A 25,821-nucleotide genomic window follows, 5' to 3' on the forward strand; every position below is an offset into this window, starting at 1 on the left:
TCTATTTGAAGATGGTTTTTAAGTGTGAAACCACATGCAAACTTACGTATAAACTTACGTACTTACGTATGAAAAAATACAACAAAAGGCCCCAAAGTGTAACAAACCTAACACTATCATCCAAAGACCGGCACGAAGAAAACATTTCTCATTTGTAGAAAAATTTCTAAACCTCACATATCTGAAGTCATGAGCCAAACACTGATGGGACAAGTGGATTCCAGATGAAGCAGGGATCAAGCTATTTGCTGTCAGGGGATCTGCATCCCTGCTGCCACATAGATGTTGAAGTGAATCATCAACAAAAGATGACAAAAGAACTAAGGTAAAATCTCTCAAGTATGTGAGATTCACATCTTTTTTTGTGTGTGTAATTGACCAAGAAGATAAGCTGATAGATACAATGGTCAATCAATACAAAAAATGAACTATTTTAAGTTAATACATAGTAAATGAATATGAGTTCATAGAGCACAATGGTGTAAAATGAAACCTTGAAGGAAAATCAGGTTGCATTTCCAGTGAGCAATTTTATTAGGCAGAGTCAAGTGCATTTACCCACCCACTTCCTTTGCTTTGCATTATACAAGAGAACTAAATGCTCATTTCTGCAAATGAGATCGGGGCTGGAGTGAGACATCTGATTCTATATCATCCTTGCCACTGACCAGATGGGTAGCATTTCACCTTGACTTTTCTTCAAAAACATGATGTGCAGATTACCCATTAAGGTGCATTATGTAGCTTCAATCATAGCTACCAACATCATATCTACATGCTAGGCAGCAAAGATGAAATATTACTCGTACAGTGAAATAATAAGATATAGCTTAGCTATACCCTTTCAAATGGTAACACATCAGATATCACTTTGTACACTCAAAGCACATTTCAGAATCTTTAGTTTCAATTCAACACATGGCATGCTTAATGGTTTCAGCACTTCTCATTCTTTTTAATGTGTTACAAACTTACTTACAAACTTGTTACAAAGCAAGACAGGTAGGTATTAAAAATATATTGGAACATCTTACAATTACCAGCCCTACCAGTGGAAATAAAATCATGGCAATGAAAAGTAATAAAGGTTATTAAAAGTTAAGGCCTTGGAGGCTAAGAAGTCATGTTAGACTGTCAATTGTTTTCCCCACGGTGGGAATTCAGTTAGAAATTTTTTTAAAAATCTAGTAGTTTAGTTGTGGTCAAAGAAAGAGTCAGTGGGGATGGGGAGGTTTCAGCAACATGCTGGTAGAAAAAAAGAGACTTACATAGTCTGGGAGGGCAGTGAAATGGAAGGCGTGGTAACCTCGCTCACTTAGTTGTCATTTTTGATTTTCAATGACATTTTTTTCATTCTTTCGCCTAGTAAAGATGACAGAAGGTCCTAATTTATTATCTGACATCTATTCCTGTTTCTAGATTTAAGAGCGTTTAACTGTATACAGTCATATAATCCAAATACAGACACTTTGAAAAAAAACTAAAGCACTGATGTTGCATGCATTCGATTATATTTATAACTGTACCCACAAACCCGAGATAAGGACCTGGGAGAGAGTCAGCTCACACAGCCTCCGTGACTGGGGGAGAGAGAGGTGGTGGATCTACAGGGCCTCAGATTAAAGCAGTAGAAAGAAGGGAGTAGATTAAAACAAATAGCTAAATTCTTCCTGAAATAATACCAGCTAAGGGTTCTAGAAGAATGTAGAATTGAAGTCCTCAGCATGGCTCCGCATATCCAATATACACAAACAGAGCTGGTCAAAATGCACATCACACGCCACGATAGTCTCTACATTAGCCGCCTTCTGCTGCTGAGGTCAGGATGCATTTTACATGAGAAAACTACAGTGGACACTTAATTAACATGACCTGGAGGTCACTGGGGCGTGACTGGAGGGGAGATAAAGGTGCAGTGGCAATCTGTTTCTGTATGTAAATGGCACCATGGCCAGATCAGATCAGGCAATGCCACGGGTCTCTGACATTTCCTTCCACGGCCACGATCTGGGTGCACTTCATTCAACATGTGTTGGGCCAGCATGCTGAAGGTGCTCAGGAAATATTTATGAATAAATAAATGAAGAGACCACATAAATTTAATTCCATGAAGAAAACCACCCAGATGGCAAAAGCCTTTGCTTCTACAGCTGATTCGTACATTTTAACGAGCACAAGGGAGCACTGAAAAGAAATAAACAGAAAAGACTTTTCGTAAGAGCAAAAGGAAGGGATCAAGGGAGAAAGAAATGATACTGGGGAAAAAAACCCCAAACAATTTAATGCCAAGTCATCTCCTGGCACTGCAAATGTTGGTCAGTAGTAAAATACTGAAATTTGGAGTTTGGTTCTCTAGTGGCGGCTATGATATCTGTTCATCTGGCCTCATCCCAATACTTTCCTACTCTCATGTATAACCTCAAGTAGGTTCATTAATAGGTGTGTGATATTTATTCCATTTATTTTTAAAGAAACTAAGTCTGGAGGAAGTTTAAAGTTAAAAGGTGTCTGAAATTTAGCCAGGATTATTCACAACATGAACAATCAAAATAATGTTTAGTTAGTTTCATAGGTATGTATTCATTGGTCTACATTTATTTTGAAAACCAAATCTTCAAAAGACATCTATGCTATAACAGGTTGTTGTTGTTATTATTATTATTATTATTTAGGAAGCAGCAGGATAGAATAATCGTTCAATTAAAATGGTTAAAAATTAGGGTACCAGTAGCATAAAAATGTTGATGTGTGGCTTCCACCTTTCGGGCTCCCTTTACTGTGAACTAATCCCACTGTAGGACTGTTTATAGCGGGCTACTGTAACAAGAGCACAGGGAAAGGACAAAGGAGTTCTGCGCACCGTCTAATCAGTATACAACTCCAGGTAATCCCACTCAGAGAAACACATACTTGAAGTAGTAGAGAGCCACATTTTTTACTTTTTCAAGGTCAACCCCCTAGCCTGAATGAGAACCTGTCCATGCCAGTCAGCAGGAAGCCAGCAGCTGCTTCTGGGGGGGAATCTCCTCCAAGTTCCAGGCCCACAACACAACACATGTAGGTAACGGTGGACCAAGTTGGCCCTGGGGAGAGGCCCATACCGGTCTAGATGATCTGGCTGTGTTCTCTGCCTAGCATGTCCTACATATGGGTATGTCAGAGGAAATGTAAGAATTTTGTGTGAAATGGACTTGGCAGTGTTTGGTGAGAGGTTATTATTTAGGGTGTTACCTTCTCTGAAGTTATTAGTGATAAGTAAAAATCTCAAGTCTTTTGATGGCAAGACCCCAAACCAAATTGGTTGCTACTCTGAGCTGCTTCTGCTTTATTTGATGAGAAGGAAATTCTGATGTTGATGCTGATGTACCCATTGCAGAAGAGCACCTACCAAGCAATTTGTGAAATTAGTCTCACTTTTTAAAAATTAAAATACTCTTCAAACAAGTTAAATTGTTCGACAAAAGCAAGCCCCATGAAGCACAGGTGTTTTCAGATGCATTTCATGCTCACATCCCATTCAGCATTAGAACGGAGTTGCATGGGAAGAGTGAGAGCACCCGGGGCTACAGGCTTCTGTTTGGAGGCAACTTCCATTTTCTGGTTCTAAGGAGAAATGTTTGGCCATGTGTTCCTCCTAAGGAAGGCCTGCAAGAGCCGGCTGACCTAATTTAAAATACGAGCTCTCGTTGCATGAACCTCTTCCAAGGATTAGCTATTTTTTTGGTTCGTTCAATTTTTATTTCATAAAAAGTCAGCCCATCTTTCTCCAGTCCTAGTGACCTGCATTCTCTCCTTCCCCAAAGCACATCGCTTCTCCCGCTAGCCTCTGCCTTAATCACTTTTATTTGTGGGACACTAGGGAAGGAATGGTAATGCTTAGAGTAGGAAAGAAAATAACTTCTTTTTTAAAAAAAATATCTTCTTATTATGATCAAGTTTAGATGAAATATGGGGCTTGCCATCAACAAAATTACAAAACAATTCCACTGGGAGTCCAGACCGTTCAGGGTAATTCATCTATGAAAAAGCGAACTTTAATTGTTACTCTTGGCAGCAATCTAAGAGGAGAGTGAAATATTATACTAAATATTGCCACGTGCAATAGTAAAGCGCTCTTTCCTCTTTGCCAGGAGCAGTGTATAGCCCCCTTCAGAATCAGGTCTGGATCTGGCGATTTAGTCTAAATCCTCTGTTTCCCCCTTTCCAAAACCAACAGAGGTTTCAAAAGAGTTGCGTGTTTTTTTTTTTTAGTTTTTTATTTTTATTTTTATTAGAACCATTTGCTCTTTCTAAGTTGCCAAAAAGGAATAAGTAAAACTAAGACTTTTATTTGGGCTAAAGTTGATTCCTCAGCTTCATGGAGGTCAATGTATTTAGTCTGTGAACCTTCTGCTAAGAAGTTCACTGCAGTGTTGTACCAGCCAAGGTTATGCTTTGGTCCCTTCTTCTCCCCTGAGCTCCACCCTCCAGCGTCGTACATTTATAGAGTAGGAGCTGGGAGCATGTGGAAGCTAATAAAAACGAAATACACATGTGGCAAAAGAACTGAATTTCTAGAACAGAAATTTCAAATAGTTTTGATGCTGTACATAACAATTGCTATTTTGGGATCAAGGGTCGTGAATTGGGCTTCAGAAAATGTGATCCCAACAGGTACAACTCTTTAGATTAAAAGCTCATTGAACACTGTTATGTTATATAGTTTATAAACCTGGAAAGGTGTTCGATAATTCTCAAAAGCAAAGGGATATTCCTGTTCTAAAAACGGAGGGGAGTCTTCAATGAAGATGTTAATCAAAGAACTATTCTATATGGTGCTGGTTACCTGGTATATTTATAGGCTTTGGCAAACATGAGGCTATAATAAACTACTTGCAAAGAATTTTAAAATTACATTCTACATTTCCAGCATGAATATTTGTATACATCAGGTATAATTCACTAAGGACATAGTAAAATCATATGTAAGGTTTCATATGTAGATAATATTATTCAGCTTCTAAAATGGTTAAGTTGGGGAAGTTAGGGTCCAGAAAAATAAAATGATTTGCCCAGGATTATTCAGCATGTAACCAGTGATATGAAGATCAAATGCTCAATTTTTAAGTAGATATTTTCTATGCTATGAGATGCTTTACATCCATAGGGATATATAATGATACTAAGATTATTTGGGAGTAAAACTAAGTTTGTAGATATGACAAAAAGTAATCTTTATTGTAACTTAAGTTAATGGATTAAAATTTAGGTCATCTGAAACATGAGTAAACTGAGTAAACTTTAGGACATCTGCTTTATCTAATTATTTTCTTTTTATTATAACATAAGTTATGAATGACAACAAGCAAAATGGCTATCGATAGTGAGACAGTTTGAGGAAACTATAATTGCTATCAGTCATGGGGAACATAGCACTTATTATATATTATGCACAATTTCATAAAGACTGCACATTTTAAAGCTTCATAAGAACTTATAGTTTATATAAAATAATGTCTTAGAAGTATGCCTGTTTTTCTGTTTGTGGAAGTTGAAAAACAAAACAAAAACAAAATGCATAGAAAGCATGGCCTAGCCACTAACAGTGCTACACTCAAGTAAACAAAATATACCAATTATTATTTAAGTGAAGGTAAATAACTATAGAAGGCGAGGAATTTTAAATACATGTTACAAACAGCACTCAGATAATCAATGACAGCAAATAAACTAATGAGGAACCCCGTAGGTGACTATACTTGGGAGCTGGTTATCTGTTAGGAAGTTGACATATGATATGGGAAGCCAAGGAAATCTGCCTTGTATGTATCGTTTAAGTCTTTGAAAAAGAACCTGCCTTTTATTTATCGAAAGATCAAGCTCTCTGTGTGTCAGTACAAAATGTAAAGTTTCTTTTGAAGGGTTCTACTTCCTGCTCTCCATTTAAAATGGGGGAAAAATAAAAATATTTTGCCTGTGACAGAATATGAAAGAAGTTCTCACCCTTAAAACCAGCAGCATTGGTTTTCCAGTCATTAGCGTTCAAATGTCCTGCACGGGAAGTCCTGACAATAACATGCTGCACGTCTCTCCAGGTCAGAAACGGACTGGGGAAAGACAAGGTAAGAATCATTGTACCAAAAAAAAAAAAAAAGATGGGGGAAGCAGAGTCACAAGCAAATTTAAAAAGCGAAAGCAAAATGGCAGAGTACTAAAAACAAAGGGTCAGCGATTTGGGTTTGGGCTAAACAAATGCCAAATGCCGCTCCTGTTCTCAACGTGGAGACGTGACATTAGTCTGAGGGAGGCAGATAACATAACCTTCAATTTAATAGATAATGTGATATTAGCCAGTATGATTCAGTGTTTGAAAGGGTGAGGATTTCCAGTTGCCTTAAGGTGGCTCCCAATTCTGGCCCTACTGTCCTTTGTGTAAAAAGTTGCATCATCAATTGGAAAATTACGATAAGCTAAAGTCAAAGCTGAAGGCCTCTGGAACATTCCTCGTTCAGATGTATAGCTGGGCAATTAATTTGTAATTTAACAAAGAACTTAGCAACGTTTAACACTCTGCACATATGTGTGGGATATGGAAAAATTGTCAACTAAAATCAAAGCCCCATTTTCAGTTTCTTAAAAGAAAATATGGTACGGGGCCCATAGCCGGGCCCCAAGGCACAGACAATGATGGGATTATTCTGAATTTGCAATAAGGAGTTATAATATTAAGTGATTGGGTACCTATTTCTTGTGGCTGTTAGCACTGAAGGGCACAAAGAAACTATCGAACAGAAGATACTTTCATTGGAAAACTGCAATGCTAATCTAAACACAGAAAACAAATCCAAGTACACACACACACACACACACAGACTCTTGTGTTTCAAAGAACAAGTAAATACTGGAAGCACCAGACTCAGTGCAGGCATGAGATTCTGATCCTCACGCTTGTTCAATTTAGTCTTGAACGTGAGGTGTGACAATCTCTTACTTTACCAGGAAATGTGACAATCACCATGCAGCTTGTGCAGTTACCTTCTTTCTTGTTTACCACCTTCATTTTAGAAGGATATTTGCAAAGGATGGGTCAGAACATTTGGGGGAGGGGAGACAATGACTCACTACATCCCCTGAGGTGTGACGGGCATGTGGTCATCTCTGAGCCCCGTTATATGCACACAGATGGACACTGGCATCTCGGAGGCAGCAGGAGAGCCTGGTGATCTTAATTGTAGCTAATTTTCTTCTTATTTAATTTTTCAATGACAGTGGACATTAAGTATTTTATATGAGTTTCAGGTGTACAGCATAGTGGTCAGACAATTATGTAACTTATGAAGTGACTCTCCCCAACAATTTAATGGTGCCTAATTTTCAGTGCTTCACTTTATACTACACTTTCTGCGTCACGACCACCACATATGTGTTTTTGTGGGTGGTCTCCTAACGAGAGGGAGCCCAATGTTCAGACTCTGCCTCCTTCATTTTCTACCTATGTGAAACTGACTTCTCCAAGGCTCCCCACTTAGAATGCGGATGCTCATATCTGCTTTTCTTCATCGCACCGGCTGAATAAAAGTAATGCCAAGTACTTAACCTAGTTCCTGGTGCATAAGAAGCCACGAAGAAGTGGTAGACAGTACAGTATTTTGCTAAATCACGAACCACAGCTCCTACTTGGTGGCGTGAAAACGAAAGAGATGGGAAGAGAAAAGTACATAGAGTTCTGATACCTATTTTTTTTGATGACCTTAGATTACAAATGAAAGGAGAGTTATGACTTTGATTTTCAAAGTTTTCAGAGAGGGGCAAGATTGGATCTAGACTATTTTGTAAGGTTGCATTAACAAAAGAACTTAATACGGAGGAAATTAAAACCCAACCGCATGAATTTTTAAACTAGGAGAACAAGGCAAACATAATCATTTTTGTTTTGTTTTAAGACAATACTTGTTAGGAATCAATTTAGAGCCTGACAAAGCACCGAACTCTGAAGAAAGGGAGGGAGGTTGTGCGATGGATCCCTGGAAGCAGGCAAGTTCTGCTTCTAAAACAAACAGCATGATGTGGCCCTTTGCTGACTAACACGGAGTCCACAGAATAAATCAGCAGACTCACTACTGCGATGAAAATTAGGGAATGAATCAGGGGGTAATTCTGAACGTTAGTCTCAACGTAAGATGTGCTAGCTCCGCCTGAGATGTGAAGCCGACCTCCTCTTTCCCAGCACAGCTACTGCGTGAGGGGAGAAGTAACAACAACAGCTCAGTCTGGAAAAACATTCCAGCCACTTATTTACGGTAAAGCAGAATCGGTAAAAATGTTTTTATTTTTTTCATGAGCAAAAGGCAAGATACCTAAAACTATAGTAGGGTTTGATAAATATGTCTAAATTAACCTAGTGATTTTAAAATATCATTTAACACACAGTTAAAACTTCCATATTTTAAATCTTTTCCCTTTGGGGGAAAAAGAGAAAAGAAACAAGTCTCCCATGTTTCCTGCTCACCAAGACAAGAGTCCTCAGAAATATGAAGTACAAGGTTTTGACTTTTGGGAACTTTAGCCTAAAAATATAATAATAGTAACAGAACAGGGAGCCTTTCTTTTTTACCTTAAGCAGTTGTATTCAGGCAGATTTGGGAAGCCTTCTGCATTCAACTCAGCCTGAAGAAATAAGAGTTACTTGCTCTCATGCTGAGTTGCAAAAGCTACTTCTTGGAGTGCTTATAATTAGAGGGAAGAAATTAGCTTCAGGAAATTGGAACTACACAGGGAATGAAGCGGGCATTCAGATAATTCTACTCAGAAATGATTTACTTTCTGAGTAGGACATACAACTTCAGAAATAATTTAATTTCAAAATTTCCTGAATTTCACCAAAATAAAGTGAGGAAGATAATACAGAAAACCAGTGGATTTGAAATCAGTGGGGTATTTTTTTTTTTTTTTTTAACCTGTGGAAGGGTAACCAGCTAAGGAAAAGGCCAGGAGGGAATCCGCTATCCTGAGAACCTTTATTTGCAGGGAAGTCTGGTCTGTGTTTTGTAACCTGTGTCTATTTATGCTCACAGGGATGATGGAGAGACGAAGTCCAACTATCAGACATCCAGTAAACCACATACAGAGTGAAAGCAGAGACATGCTAGGAAACCTGCAGTTCACAATGATAATGTGAGACTCCCTAAATTATACCCCCTTTTGCCAGATGCCCTGGACCCACGCTTCATGGGCCTTTGAAAACCAAGACCCTTTCACCTCCAGGAACAGGAAGACTGACCGCACCAAGAGCTTTGGGGCCAGCAATCATCTAGAGGCCGAAAGTCTAACAAGATGGAAAAAAAGTGCAGCTTCTCTCCACCCTGAGCCTGGTGACCACCGGCCCACAAGAAGTCACAAGCAGTTATGGCACACATCTCTCAGGTTCCTTCTTGGGATTACTGACAATTACCCTTAAATAACAATATACACTAAAAGGGTAACATTTATAAATGCCTGCAAGATGTGACCTTTCAAGGCAATAAAACATAGATAATTTTCTGGGGAGTCTTGTATGGGTAATCTTTTCCTGTTAGGAAGTTTTGCATCTTTTAAGGACCTTGTAATAATAACCATCATTTAGCAAGCACTTGGCCAGAGCCAGGTACTACATGTGGTACATGCATTACTACTGCGTAATCTGAAAAACTGTATGATATAGGTATAATTTTCATTCCCATTTCATAGATGACAAAACCAAGGCTTTGAGTTACACACGCTAACTCAAGTACATACAGGTAGTAGGTGGGAGCGCTACAATTCAAATTGGCTATCAGTCACTATTTAACACCGTCTCCAGGTGGACCCTCACAGGCGGGACAGGCATACACTTGGTGGTCTGTCAGATGATTCTTTGACAATTGGGTCAGGAAGCCAAGTGTGGCATATCATGTTCTCTTGGTCACACAATTTTTGTACCTATACTATCTCTCTCAACTCAACTTGGCTGATTTCTACCATAGAATTAAGGAAATTTTTGAGTCTTTATTTCTTTTAAAGTTTCCAAAAGTCTGACATGGGCACACTCCATCAAAGGTAAACAGAAAGATATCAACTAGGATAAGCCATGTAATTTTTATAATATGATATTTTATACTTATACCACATCATAACATTATTCTAGTATTTCCTAACATTCTTGTGAACTTGTCACCTTGCCTGATATGCTCGCACTTTGATGTGGTTTACAGCCTGGTTAGGTAACTCTTCTCCAGTCAGGGAGCCTCTACTGAACCTCATCCCAAATACTTCTAGTTTCCAGCTGCAAAAACAGGGTAATTCACGACGCTATCACTACCTGGTATTTGCATTACATTTTTGTTCTGAGCAGTTCACAGTATTTCATGGGCCCAACAGTAGGTTTAGAAGAAGTAGGATGTATCCCAAGAGAAACATTCTGTCTAGCTCTTCTTGCTGGGCTTCTAAGTACCACTGCTAGCACTTAAATTAAAAAAAAAAAAAATCACTTCCTAAGTTTCCCCAGATAATTCTGCACAATGTGAGTGTTGGAAATAAATCTGCACTTGCTGGTACTTAAGAACAAGGACCATTCTGAATCTTGAGTGACTGACTCACCTGCATTTTTTAAAAAGAAAAAATAACTAACCTTCCCCTCACTCTCCCTACCCCCTGATGGATTTATCAACATAAGCATTTAAGGGGCAACTGAGAAAAAGGACAACACAACTACATCTTAGTACAGAAAGAGAATTTATCAACAAAAGGAGTGACAGCAAATCCTGATACTGAAACTGTTTCCTAAACAGGGCCATCTTTAAATATAAGTGTGACTCCGTCTAATGCAATGGTGAGCAATTACGTGGACCAGAGCTGCGGGGAAATTGCATGACCAATTAGCAATTATCCAAATATCCAACTTACTAAATATTCAACAAAATAGCCAAGACAAAACCAGTCTCTTTTTATATTTCTTAAGATTGTATAAAATGGAAATGGGAACAAGTAGCCAGAAAAATAATATCATTGTATAGACACTAAATAAGTCACTGTTTGCAGTTGTGAGCTGGAACAACCAAGATGAGGCAGAAAGTGTTTAAAGCCTGCTGAGATTGGTAAAAACATTATCCTGGCTGTAGCCAGTGCATTTGAATGATGATCCAAGAGTAAAATATCAACCATTTCACAAAGGAAACAAATCTTGTTTTGTCAGTTAACGAAGACCCTGAAAGGACTGTCAGTCCCACTGTGAGCAGGAGCATATATGGCTCATGGGAGCATATTTCTTTTGTTTTGTGTTCTACATTAATTCAAACGTTCCAGCTCTCAAATTGGGTAACTGAAAACACAGTTAATAATACCTCCAGATTTAGAAATGCAACTTGTATTGGTATCACTGGACACCTACTTGGGACCCACCCACATCTACACCAAAGCAGAAAAAAGAAGAGAGAAAATTGGTTCGCGGCCACCCACATCAGATTTTTCTTCCACTCTCTTGTGAAAGCACTCATAGGTTCACTGAACGCAGAATAAACCAAAGGTACAGAAACTTGGTCTCTAAACACACTTCAGAGAAGAGAGCCTCTAATTCACAAAAAAAACTTCTATCATTTAAACTGAAGTACCTTCTCTCCTTTATAAATCCTGGCTCATCTGTAGGATTTGTCATGATACCTAGAAGACATCATTTAAGTTTTAGCAGCCTTACCAACAAATGACATTTTGTTTGCAAGCTCAACAATAATTTCCTGGAAATACTTTGCTACATCAACTCTTGCGGAATAAAAATTGAATGGTCAGAGAGAGGTACACAAACTTGAGATCACATGCACTGAAATCAATTTACAATAATGAAAGTCTCACCAGCTATCCCGTACACTCAATTCCTTCTAATTATATTACTCCGAGGCTCTAAATTCTGGCTATTCTAAAGGCCTCTCTGTCTCTATGCAACCCACACCCTGGAATCTAAACCTGACCCCTCATATTTGCCACCGTTTGAAGTAGACAAAATGTGACAATATGAGAGCTTCCTCCCTAAGCTTATCCCAGTCAAGCAGCAAGAAACCCATCTGGGCAAGACGCTCACTTTCCCTTTTCTGCTATTTTTTTTTTTTTTTTCGGTAGGCTGTCCAGCACTTGGCATGAATAAATATGCAATTCTAAGCTAACTGACCTGGGCCTGCAAGAAGACATGGTCACCCCCATTATTTCAATTTCTACTTTAAATTTGTTCTCAAAACAATAATAAATGGAGTCTCTAATCACATGAGAATGGTGTAAATTGTACGTTAGTCAGGAAGGCTTGGGCGAAATCATGACCTGCTATGGAATAGTTCTATAACCCAGGACAATTTACGGAATCTCTCTGGAACTCAGTTTTCTCAGCTGAAATGTGGAGACACACTCTTCATGGTGGTTGCAAGAATTTCAGATAATGAATATAAGGTGCCAGGCACACGATAGGCTCCCAAAGACAACGGTCATCATGACTTACTGAAATGAACAATCCATCACCCCAGAATTCGTAAGGACCGTTTTCTGAATTTATGCTAGCCTTTGATGAATCTACATTTAATTAAGATTTCTTCTCTGCTCCTAAATTTTAATAGTATGTTCTTTTAAGCTTCTGTAACAGACAAACGAAATAGCATTTTGAACACCTTGGTATATTTATGCTTACTGAAATAGTAACGCTACTAAGATCTGTCAAAAAGACTGGCTTTAACAAGTCAATGGTGTAGGCAGAAAGCCGACTGAGGAAGAAACCGTTTGTACCCATTATAACAAATCCCCTCTATCTGTGGGCAGATCTTCCCACTTGGTGGCTGGTCACTGATGTGAGATAAAGGACAGTGAAATGTCCTTTAGTTTCATAGTAGAGTGTTTATAGCACCAAATATTAGAATGAGGACTTCATGCATACTCATCCGCTGCACTGAGCTGCCTGACAGATATGTAGTTGAAACTTTTCTCAACAGTTCAGGGATTTGCAGAGTTGAATCCTTGGACAGGCAGTAGAAATAGTTGGTTGCTTGTCTGTTATTACTGTTATTCCAAATTAAAACATTTTTCTTTTTTTAGTTAAATACAAAGAATTAAAATAATGCTTTTCTACACACTTTATCAAAGCATATTTTTAAACAAGGATTTTCAATGTTCCGCTTTAATTTTAAACTTTTAAATGAAAACTCACTAAGCATTTTCGATTCTAGAATTTTAAGTAAATGTTATTCTATTTTAGAAATTCCTGGTTTATTATGTCAACTCCTAATAGTCTTTCTAATTAGATATCAATAGTAACAAAAATATATTTTTAAAATTACACGCTACACACATACACACGCACACACACAGGAAAAGATTGAGTAAAGATTAACAGAAATCTATTACAAAAATTTTGGAGGTACTTCAAATAACACTATGGCTTTGAAGTGACTGGAATGAGAAAAATAATTTTTAACTGTGCCATAGTTTACATTAAGAAAACAAAGCTGGTTGTCACTTAAAGGAAAGAGGGGGAAAAATTAACACCCTCCCAAAGAAAACACACCTCAGCTCTCTTTCCCTGCCTGTGCCCTGAATTAAAGACCCAAGATATTCATGAGCTAAAAAAAAAAAAAGGCACATAATTCTCTCCTGTACAAGTACTTCTTTTATACTTCCAAGGCAGCCCACATATTAACTTTGATAGCTCTCCTGCCCCTGTTTTCAGAGTCTCAACTCCCAGAAACCATAGCAGGAAATAGGGGGTAAATTCAACTTCCTTTTTCATTGTCTCTCCTACTCTGTATGTTGGGACACCAAAATCATGTTTTCCCAGTCACCCTGACAGTGAGTGACTGGATGCACAGGAGATATAAAACATAAGTGGAGCTCCTCTGGGCATTTCGGAGAAAGCCTCTGCTTTCCTGCTTTAGGGCTGCCTAATTCTCCTTCATTGTTTCCTTCCCCCGTTCCCTGAAGGCAGATACGATGGCTGGAGCTGCGGCAGCCACCAAGACAAGATGAAGTGAATGTCACAGATGCTGGCAGTGACGGCCTTGAGCTTCTGAACCAACGCCTTGACTTGTGGATTCCCTGTTGTACCAGCCACACCTTCTTGCTCCTGAATATAATTCCTACAAGATGTATCTCCAAAAGTGCGGAGTCTGAGAGCATTTATTGAGTGCTCACTGTGTACCAGGCATACTGTGAAAAGTATTCTCCATGATTCCATCTATTTCTCATGACAATCTTATGAGAGAGGTACTATTATTCCCTTATTACCAAAATACGGACCATCAGAGCACAGGAAGTGTAACGATCCCACTCAGGGTCACAGGACCACCACGAGCTGAGGCTGCCCCAGGCAGGTTGGCTGCAGAGCCCCAGCTCTGACCACCGCCGCTGCCTGGTGCTCGTGGGCCACAAGGGGAAGGGTCAGGTGAGCAGTGCTCGCAGGAACTGCGCGGCAAGCCTCCAGTTTGGATAGGAGGGCACGAAAAGATGCCATCCTCACCCAGGAGACTCACTGCGGAGGGAGGGCTACCAGGACCTCAGAGCTGACGGGGGTCTGCCCGTCACCCACCCCCTTCAGCGGCAGAGGCGAGCAGCCTGTGCGTGGGAGCTGCGCAGAGCAGCAAGTGTCACCCAGGGTAGGCCTCTCGCTGCGAACGAACAACTGAAAGGACAGAAAAGCAAAGAATGGAAACAAAGGAAGAACAAAAAGGGAAAACACAAACGGAGAGTACAAGGGACAGGAGAAAAAAGAGAAAAGAAAGAAAAAGAGAGGACAGAGGAGAAGAAAAACAATAATGTGGAGCCAACGGAAGAGAGAATGCAGAAAGAAATAAGGCGAGATGGCAAAACAGAAGCTGAGAGAAGCTGAGAGAAGGAAAGGCTACCAGGACTGGAGGGTGGAGCTGGGAAAAGCAACATTTGCATTGGAGAAAGTAAACCGATACGGGTGTGGATATTGTGGAATCGATATTGTGGAAAATTGAATTAATGATGTGGAAGATGTGAGAACTTCACACACACACACACACACACACACACACACATTTTAATCCTTACCTGAGGATATTTTTTCCATTGCTTTTCAGAGAGAGTGGAAAGGAGAGAGAGAGAAAGAGAGAGAGAGAAGGAGAGAGAAACATCGATGTGAGAGACACACCGACTGGTTGCCTCCTACATTCTCTGCAACGGGGATTGAGCCTGCAACCGAGGTATGTGCCCTTGGCCGGAATTGAACCTGGGACCCTTCAGTACACAGGCCAACAGTCTAACCACTGAGCCAAACCCACTGGAAAATAATTAAGAGATGGCAAGGAAAGAAAAGATGATATATTTGGAGGACAGAAAACAGAAACCCACTTAGGATAGTAGGTAGTGCATTGCTTCCCTTAATGCACACAAAAGAATCCCATGAGGTAGACAACATTGTTATTTGCTTTTTACAGATGTAGAAAGTAAAGCTTAGAAAGGTTAAATATCTCTCCCAAAGTCATAACAGTAAGATCTGGAACTGGCTTTGAATCTAGGTCTCTCAGACTCCAGGGCCCAAGCTCTGAAGTCTCATGGTAGATTTTGCTCGTAATAGAAATCACATTTGATTAAAAATGGCTAAGGTGGGCTGAAAGGACTCAATTTGTTTCAGGAAATATTAAGAGTTGCATCCCCTAGACTTATCCTTAAATACATATATTTCATTACAAATAGTAAAAACATTCTAAAAACTACTTTTCAGGATGAAAACAAAACAAAACAGGATTTCTGTCTTAAGACTTTCTCTGCAAAACTAATTTCAGCAGACAATGAAAGAACAGTTAAGCTATTGGAAGGAAACGAAACCAAGAATTTTATACTAAGCTCCTTGTGCTTCATGAGTAAGTGCAGAAGACACACATCTGCAGCACTGGGAAAGTATACTAACCCAGCTCTCTGCAGACACGCACTCTGAAAACCAAAGTAAAACGCACAAATAATTTAAAGATCTCTTTCAGCAGATGAATAAATAAGTCAAAATTAAAAACCCTAGAATGTGTAGTTGTTATGAACAACCTAGTGATGACTAATACAGATTAAGCATAGAGTTAAGATTTAATAATTGCTTTAACACAATTCTTCAGAAAAGAAAAAGAATGGTAAGAGATAAATTAATTAAAATAGTCTGCTGCATAAATCCTGATTATAGCATTAAAGATCGAGAAATGAGTATAAATAGGAACAGTAAGTAAATGTAAGCCAAGCTTATATAGTGAGGAGTCAAAGGGCTAAGTCCCTTAATATAAGATATACTTATTTTTCAATATCAGCTTTGTTTTAAAAATGAATGTTTAAAAATTATCAAAATTATTTAAATGTAAACTTTTTACCTAAAAACATGAAATACATGAACTAAAAATTAAAGTGTACATAGACTTTCCCACACAACACCACAAAATGTATGAATAGCAAAATCAGTTAAAACATTATAACATTTGAGACAAAAAACACTGTAAAGGACAAAGAAGTTCAATTTAGCTGAAAGGTAAGGTACTGTCTATAATAAATATCTAATTGCATGAAATTTGTGCATAGAAATGAATAGATGAAAGACTTTAAGAAAAAAGAAGTAACTGATGGAACCACACTAGTGTTCAGATAGTTTAATCCATTTATTTCAGGGGAAAGAATACAGAGGATTTGTTTACATAATAGATATAATTTAATAATATGATGTACCCTACAAAGAGTAATTTTTTAAAAAAAGAATTCATGGAACAACTGGAAAGTTTTGAAAGAAAAGTTGAAGATATACTGGTACAAAGGGAAATCTCATCAAGTGCCCTAAGGAAAAACAATTCCTCACAAACCACCAGTGTGGTTGACTATCTAACCTTATAATTTCACCACAAGACGGTGGGAAAATAAAAGTCAAGGATAAATCTCAATAAAGTTTGTTCAACACTTAACGGCACTACTCTCAGCTGTCATTCTATCGAGATTATTAGATAGAATGACATTCTATCTAATATGATATTTGGCTGTGATTAGAAAATAATCACAGCCAAAGGTGCGTTCAGGAGGTAAATGTGCATCTTTAAAAAAATTATATGAATGTACAAAAGGAAAAATAAACGAACCATGATTCAACCAACAAGATTCGTAAAAGAACAGAGTTATCCTAAGAAAACAGGAAAGATATTAATGACATTTTAAAAAAGGACAAATGAAAAAACAGCATTACTAATCAACAATCCAAGAACTGGCCTTTTGAAAAAAATAAAAACACCTAATGAAGAAAATGAGAAGAAGAAACCAATGAAATAAATTCTAAATATTAAGTAAGTCATAAAAACCAATGCAAGGGATTTTTATAGTATTAGGAAATTTATATCTAATCTGTACACAACTATATATGACAATTGTATTAAGTATAATTATATTCTAGAAAAATATATAACTATATATAATTGGCCAATAAATTTGAAAGTCTTCTAAAATGAACATGGTTCTAGAGAATATAAATGAAAAAATTAAAACTGAAAAATTTATCAAATTTTTAACTCTTAAAAAGGATTGAGGGCCAGATGGTTTTCTTCAGACTTACAAGGAAAATGATCCCAAGTGTCTCCAGAGAAAAGAAAAGTTGCAAAATTTCACATTTTATGAATTTAACATCACCTGATACCCAAAACTGGCAGAGATAGAGGCCAATTTCAAGGTCAACCCAATCTGGGTTAGGAAGCCTGGCTCTTCATTTACTATCTGTGCTACCTTATACATGAGGAATAAATGAAATTATCTATAAAGAAAATTTAAAAGATGCTGTTTATCTGCCACAAATACACAATTAACGTTAGCTAGATGCCGTAACAATAATATAGAATGGACACACACATGCACATGCACACACAAACACATTATTCAGTAAAGAAACCTAAAAATCTTCCTCAGAAAAATAAACACAAAGGCATAAATAAAACTTTCTAAAACTAAACCAAAAGCATATTAAAGAAATAAATTTGATTCATGAATACAAGCAGAGAATAAGAAATCTATTATTCTAATAAATGATACTAACAATTATATTATGAGAAGCTAGTTATTAATCTCAACAGATACTGAGAAAATACCCAAAACACACTCCTGATAACCCTTTAAAAAAATAAAAACGCTTCATAGGTTCAATATAGAAAAGCAAACAGCAATAAAAAGTGAAACAAAAGGCTAAAAAAAAAAAAAAAATGCTGAGAAAATCAGGACCTAGACATGAAAGCTTAATTTCATTCTTGATATTAAACAGTTTTGAATGGTTGGCTAATATAATAAAAACAATATTTTATTTTTAATTCATTCCATATGTTTAAAGTCATTTAATCATTGCAACAGTCTGGGCATTCTAGATTGTTACTCCAAATTTCAGATGAAGGAACTGAAGCTCAACAAGATTAAGAAACATAATCTTCATTTGTTCGAGGCTACCCAGGTAGTAATGATATAGAGGCAGGACTGAAATTGAAGTCCACCTAACTAAAACACCTGAACTTATAATGACCAATTTGTACCACCTTCCAATGAGAACAAACATGAAAAAACACTCAGATGAACAGAGATAAAGTTACTGCTGTCAGGTGCCATGCATATATTCCAAAAAACAAACAAGGCAATGAGTTACTGCATAATGTAAGTTAAAGAGGCTAGAGATAAGGAAAACCACAAAAACAATAGCTCAGGTGTAAATAGGCAATAACCAGTTAAGGGCATAATGTTAATAGCAAAGCAAACAGATATTTACTACTTCAAAAAACTAAATCTAAACTAAAAAGTATAGAACTGAAGACATGCCTCAAACCTTATTAGGCCAGAGTCAGATTTTCTTGAAGGAAAACCAACTGTTATAAAGAAGCCAAGATTCATACAATTGTCATAAATTGTCCCTGGGGTTGTTTTTGGAACATGGCAAAATGTTTCTAAATTTTATCTGGAAAAATGAACAGGCAGGAATGTTTCAAAAAATGTTTAGGAAGTGGAGTGATACTGTAATGTCACAAGAATTGACAGAATAGTAAGAGAAAACTAGAAAACAGAGCTTCATATACGCAACAACTTAAAGAATGCAAAACAAAGTGCTTTGGGAGGAACTAAGTTACTTAACAAAACATACTGGGCAAGTGGGACCCCTATAAAAATTCAATTTAGATCCTCACACTGAACACCAAAATAAATTCTAGATGGTTAGACATTAACATTGAAAACTGAAAGGAGAAAACACTAGATGAAAATGCTAGTTGGTAATTAATAGATTTTGAGATATAATTCTTAACCCCATGGGGTTCACAGATTACTCTATGGTACAGCAAAATTTGGGCTCAATTTAGGGGGAAAGCTTACATAGTTTTCATCAGCATTCATAAAATTCTCCAGGAGGTACCAAAAGATGAAGTATGACTAATTGAAGAATTTATAAAGGACAAATCTATTTGACTAATTAAAACTAAAAAAAAAAAAAGTTCTCTAAGTCAAAATGGAAAGCTTGAAAGTAAATGACAAATTGATAACATATTTGTAATAATTTGGCCAAGGGGTAATTTAGTGAGTATTTATAAACTGATAAAAAATATTAACAACATAAATGATTAGTAAGTGGTCTGTAGAGGGTTCATGCTCTTTTGAATAACTCTGAAACATATCTCTGAAGTTCAATGTGAATATTAGTTCTTACAATTCAGGTATTTCTCAACACCCAATTTCCAACAACTGAAGAGACACCATACCCACAGAGACCTGAACCCTTCTTTAATCTAATCTTGCTTGTTGCAGGTTGGATAAAGCATTTTTTGATTAAAACAGGTGATAAAAACTTATAGGGAAGGGATGACAAAATAAACAAAAGGATCCGAAAGAAAAACAACATGCAGATTGAAGGTAATAAAGCAGAAAATGTTTTCATAATAAATACACTGCATATGTTAAAAATATTTGGAACAGGCATCATTGTATTAGGGGTTACTGCACTATGCAAGCATAAAACAGCCGCTGAAAGTTGACTGTGTAGGGAGGCTTTTGATTTTTGTTTATGTATTTCTGCATGATTGATATTCCTTTCTATAAAGAGTATGTATTATTTTACTGATAAGGGTCTAATTTTAAAAATGGTTCTGTTGCTAACAATATTGTTGGTTATGAGACTGGCTCTTCCCAGGATATGCCAGTGTTAAATATTCATTTGCTTCCAAGAAGTTAGTGGCAAATGGAATTAGTGGGATGTTTGCAAGCACCAGTAGGATGAAAAAGGATCTTAAACTTCTGAATTTAAAAGACTAGCACATTCTTTTTTTTTTTCTTTTTTTAAAATATCTTTATTGATTTCAGAGAGGGGAAGGGAGAGGGAGAGAGAGTTGAAACATCTATGATGAGAGAGTCGTCACTGATCGGCTGCCTCCTGCACGCCCCTGACTGGGGACAGAGGCCACAACCCGGGCATGTGTTCTGACAGGGAATTGAAGTGTGACCTCCTGGATCCTAGGCTGATGCTCAACCACTGAGCCACGCCAGCCAGGCTGGCACATTGTTTTTTAATTTGGAAATCAATGGAAGATTGCTAATGTTTAATTTGGGCAAATAAGGACAACGGTGTTTCATACAATTCAGGAAATTTTATACCAAAATAGTACACGATTTTCAAATAAGTTGCTTTAAAATTTAAAAAACCCTACAAAATACCCTTTCATTTTTAAAATAACCTACATTACATTACCATTACTATTCTTTCCCTGGTGATCCTTGAACATGCTTACCCAATAGCATCTCTATAGACCAGAGGGTCTCTGGGCAACCTTCCAATGTTATGATTTCTCAGACAAACTGAAAACAATTATTTTATATTCCAGGTAAGGTATCAAATGTAATTCAGAGTTTTAGCACAATGAAAATGATAAAATTGAATACATCTGCTATGGAAAATGAAGCTATTAGATGTCAACTCCAATGGCACCTAAATTCAGAGCAACGCATAAGAATTCAGCATGACTAATATGATCACTCCCATATCATGCTCTCTCCCCCCAGGAAGCTCTCTACAATATCCTTTCACGTCACTTGTAAAAGTTTCCAATAGCAAAGTAACAGGCAGACTCTTCTGAGAGCCTATCTTAAATTTCACTCAATTCTCTTTCCTCCTCCCAACATTTCTTGGTTGTATACTGAGTTTTTCAGATAAAGCAGAGTACCCACTAAAGATAGAAAGATAAAACTTTTACTGTATTCTTTCTGACAGGATGAACAATTTTCATTTTGAAGTGCTACCCAACCAATTTTCAATCATATAGGGGCACGCTTCTAAATTTGTTGTAGGAATAACAAAAAATTATGGATCATTCAGGCTTTCCTCCTTTTCATTTGGCCTTCTATTACCTAGGGCTTGGCCATGATTGCAAGAACTTACTGGGTGAAAAAAGGTGAAACTTGGTTATGTTGTGATCAAATAATAACTCAATAAAAACTCACAAAAACCGAGTATAAGTGGGACCACTTTTATATACCTCCAGTCTCAGCAAAAATGCTATTATTTCATTAATGATAGCCTACGCTTTTCTTATTTGCCATTTTCACCCTTTCCTCCCTTCCTTCACCCTCAATTTCTATCGCAATTGCCACCTTTTGTTTTGTGTTTTTCTTCCATAGCACCCACCTTCAGGTGTAGCTATGGTTGACCTACTCCTCCCTTAACTGGAAGGTGTGCTGTGTCGGGGCTCGGTTCAAAGCACGCACAGACACGCACAGACACACACACACACACACACACACACACACACACACACACACGCGCTCAGCCTGCGCCACCCCTCCCGGCAGCTCTGGCGTGGAACAAGCACATTTTGCTCATAGATGCATTCTAACCTAAGCACAGTGCCAGAGACAGACGGAATGACATCGAAACCATGACCCTAAAGATTGTAACTGTGGCTCTAAGATGTATGAACAACTTCAGAGATGTGAAGAAGTCTATTTCAAAGCAAAGCAATGATGGCAGTAAGCAAGAAGATTCTTTTGTCTCGTACACTTGCTGTCACATCCACGTGCTATGATCTTTCCTGGTTAGAATACTACTACCAGGCTTCATGGGCATATTGTTTTTCTGGGATATGCCAAGAATATAAACAATTACTTCATCTTAGTCACACATATGCAAAGAATATGAAGGTGTACTTCACCTTACTTAATAAGATACATAATTATCACAAATAGAGAAAGGAAAACTTAAGCCACGATGGTAAGAAAGAACCCAATCATTAAACACAGAATGTCTTTTTTTGTGTGATGCCGGTTCTACTCCAGGTATCAGTTTATTTCACTGTGAATTTGTTGCTTGGAGTGTTTGACACCAAATGCCATAGTCGACTTATTGATGTCAGGCTGAATAAATCTTATGCTAGTGAAGTGACATGCTTTTCAATCTGTCATTTATATTTCTCTTATTCACTTTTCTCTCATACTCATTGAAAAATGTATTGTGATTAAAACTGTTAAAATGAGAGAAATGAAAGAATGCTGGGATCAGCTAAAAACAAAAACTAGATTCTAATGTAACTAGGAATAATTACGTTCTTTTGAACAAATGACACAAAAATGTCCTAGAAGTAAAAAATTACAGGTCAAGACAATGTGGGCATAGGCAAGACTGACTCAAAACTCAGCCTAAGATCACTTGGTATAAAAATAGGTTTGAATTTTGAACTGGGTTTCAATACAGAGCTTAGGAATATACCTGAGAATCTTCAAATACAAAAGTAGTGATATTTGAGGAAGTCATATAAATCATTTTGCAGGAATAAACTGAAATATGCTTTGATTAAAGTGATTAAGTAACAGACTGTGGTGTGAAACTATAATGGACCCTGAAAAAAGTCAACTTCTCTTATTCCAAGCAAGGAAAATTATATTTGATAGTATTTGGGGTGTTACCATAGACACTATCAAGAACAAAACTTTCCTGGCAATAAATAAAATCCACAAACCCTCAAGAGACTAAATTTTACATGCTTCTTGTAAACGAACTAGTACATTTTCTAAGTAATCTTATGGGGTAACTGCATAGAGGTTAATTTGCTATTAACACCCTATTTAAAGGACATGGCAGTAAATGAGCAATTTATAATGTAAATAAATCCATATTCTTTATTTTCTTTCTGTTATTTTAAAAATATATATAAACTGTCTCAGTCACTTACAGCAATCATGATCTTAGGGAAAAGCATTTTCTAAGGGTTAGTTAAACAAATCACTGGGGAAGCACAACCAAAACCAAAGCACAGCTAGTCATCGTAGAAGAAATTTCCTACAGGTCTTGCTGCAAGACTGTAGGCCAAGGGATCTTGTCCCATTGAGTATTTATGTTTCTTTTAATTCTCAGAATCCCATGGGAAGAACAAAGGGTACCTATTTCAAAAAATGGTGCACAGTCTACCCAGGAATTCAGGTAAGAAGCTAGAGCTCAGCCATGAGGTTTTCCTCTCCCCTGTGGCACACCATCTATTCACTCCCCGTTGGCGGGACCTGAAAAACGCACATCAGACCTCCACGTCTCTATCCCCATTACCATCACCTCGACCAGGCTACTCTAACCTCTTCCAAACTATCTTCCCAAAAGGTTTACCTCCACATTCCCATGCCAGTACTTCTCCAAGGAGAAGCTGGAATAATCTTCAAAATATTTAATCAAGTCACGTCTCCCTCCTTAAAAGACTCCATCGATCTCTATCCTGCTTACTTACTATGATGCCCTCTGTGATCTGGACTTTTCCAACCCCTCAGCCCACACTAGTCATATCTATCTTTCCATTTCTCAAATCCAGTAATCTTGTTCCAACCACATGGTCTTCCCAACTCGCTCCTCCCTCTCCCTGGAACCCAGTCCAGTTCCTTACAAGGCAGGCTCCTTCTCACATTTCAGATCTCAGCTAAAATGTCACTTTCTCCGAGAGGTCTTTCCTTGACCACTGTATGTCAAATAGCTCCATTACTCTACTTTATGTATGTTTTTCCCAGTTCTTATCATTTGCTTTTTTACAGAATGTCCGGCTAAACAGGATGAAAGTTCTACATCTGTCAGTCCAGCCCACCAATCAATTCACAATGTGTACTAACCATTGGTACGTCTGTTGAATGAATGAATGATTCCATCTAATGTCTATAAGCACCACCCACATTCTCTTCATACGTCTTCCAGAGATGAGAAAAACAAGATGAGATTCGAAGTTTCCTTCCAAAATCCCTTCTTATGCACCTACTTTATTTTTTTTCTTTTTGGACTTAAACCGGGAGAAGCTTCGTACCTTGTATTTTTCTCAGAGTGGCATAACAGTTTATTGAATTCTCATGTATCGTGTCCTTTGAGATAGGATTCTTGTCAAGATGGTAGAGAGGGCAGCGTATCATAGATAATGATATAATTGCTATGAAATTAATTACATCCCGGAGGACACTGCAAATGTCTTTTCCACCTCCAACTTTTAAGCATTACTGCTTATGTTAAATCACAAATGAGATATTTATAACATGAGACATTTCTAACATATACCACAGAACGCTTGAAAATGACATCTGACCAGCCATACAAGGAAAAAGTCTGGGGACTGCAACAAAACTGAGTACTCTTCTTAAGAAACAATCTTAATTATTACAGTAATAAGAGCAAAATGCTCTCAGAGAAGAATCTATTTTTAAAAATACAGCTAAGCAAAAAGAGGCTGATAACAATGACCTAATAACTTCTCTGTCCTCAGTTGAGTCCCTGGGCAGTGCAACTATCCATCAAGTTCCTCAGTCTCATCATCTCAGGAAGGAGATGAAAAACACTGGCTAAATGTCAAGATAATACAAGGTGAATGAGCCTGTGGACCAGGGCTTTTCCAGTGATACAGGACACCTTTGGAAGTTGCATTGTTTTAAACCATTAGTTAAGGTACAAAGTTGAGTCCAGTGAAAGTTGGCTTCCAAATAATTTGAACTTGAAAAGTGTTAGAGGACACAGTGTATTGTCTGTGTGTACGTAGACATAACAAAGCTATTTTCATGCACAGTCCTGGCATAAGGCCCGTGGTAACTGCTCTGTGGGTCTGGTTACAATTATTTCACTATAGGGAATATTCCAGGACAGTACATCCCTTCTCTGTCCGCTCGGCCTCCAGTGGAAATGTGTGCTGTTCTTACCTCACAAACCTTCTTTTCAGCTCTCCTCACTGATTACATTTTAATTCTCCTCAAGCTATACATCCCAACCACTCATGCCAGAAATCTCAGCTCAAGTCTAAACCCAACCTACGACGTTATAATAGACAAGAAACGAACAGTACATGAAAGGAAGTAAGTGTGGGAAACAAGTATTACTTGGGATAACTTCCTTACCCTTGTAATTATACAAAATCCAGGCTTCCATGCCTGTATTCTCACTATTTGTACATGTACTTAAAAAAAAAAATATTGATGAAATAAAGAAAACTCTCCTAAAAAAAGAAAAAAAGAGCTGGTACGTTGACATGCTGCTATTTTACCTCAAAATCAAATGTATTTGTGCTCCCTGCCCACTGCAACTTTTCATACAGCTGAATGTGGCCCTTGGGAGAGATTTTAATGGAACATTTGATACTGAAATGTGTTTTTAATTAAAACAAAACAAAGGAGATAAGAACAGTTTACAAGATATCAAGACTAAGATGCTAATTCCAATATTTAGAAATGTTTAGGTCTACCAAGTCCTTCCTAGGTGGCCACCCTCCAAGATGGTTAGTTCCAGGACTTTGAAGCCTTCAATTAGTGACTTGGACTCAGCTTTTTAAAAAGTCCAGACTTGCTCTCAACTGTCCTAGGAATTAA

General features: G+C 37.6%; 1 protein-coding gene across 2 annotated transcripts in view; it reads right to left on the reverse strand.

Moving 5' to 3' along the window:
* The window catches only part of PCSK5 (proprotein convertase subtilisin/kexin type 5), a 383,530-nt gene that overhangs the window by 174,484 nt on the left and 183,225 nt on the right, over positions 1 to 25,821 (reverse strand). For both annotated transcript variants that reach the window (XM_081151682.1, XM_081151681.1), the window contains exon 10: positions 5,983 to 6,086. In XM_081151682.1, coding sequence (XP_081007808.1) covers positions 5,983 to 6,086 — 104 coding nt within the window. The remainder of the gene's footprint in view (positions 1 to 5,982; positions 6,087 to 25,821) is intronic.

This window comes from Miniopterus schreibersii, assembly GCF_964146895.1.
Source record: "Miniopterus schreibersii genome assembly, chromosome: 11".
NCBI classification, from domain to species: domain Eukaryota; kingdom Metazoa; phylum Chordata; class Mammalia; order Chiroptera; family Miniopteridae; genus Miniopterus; species Miniopterus schreibersii.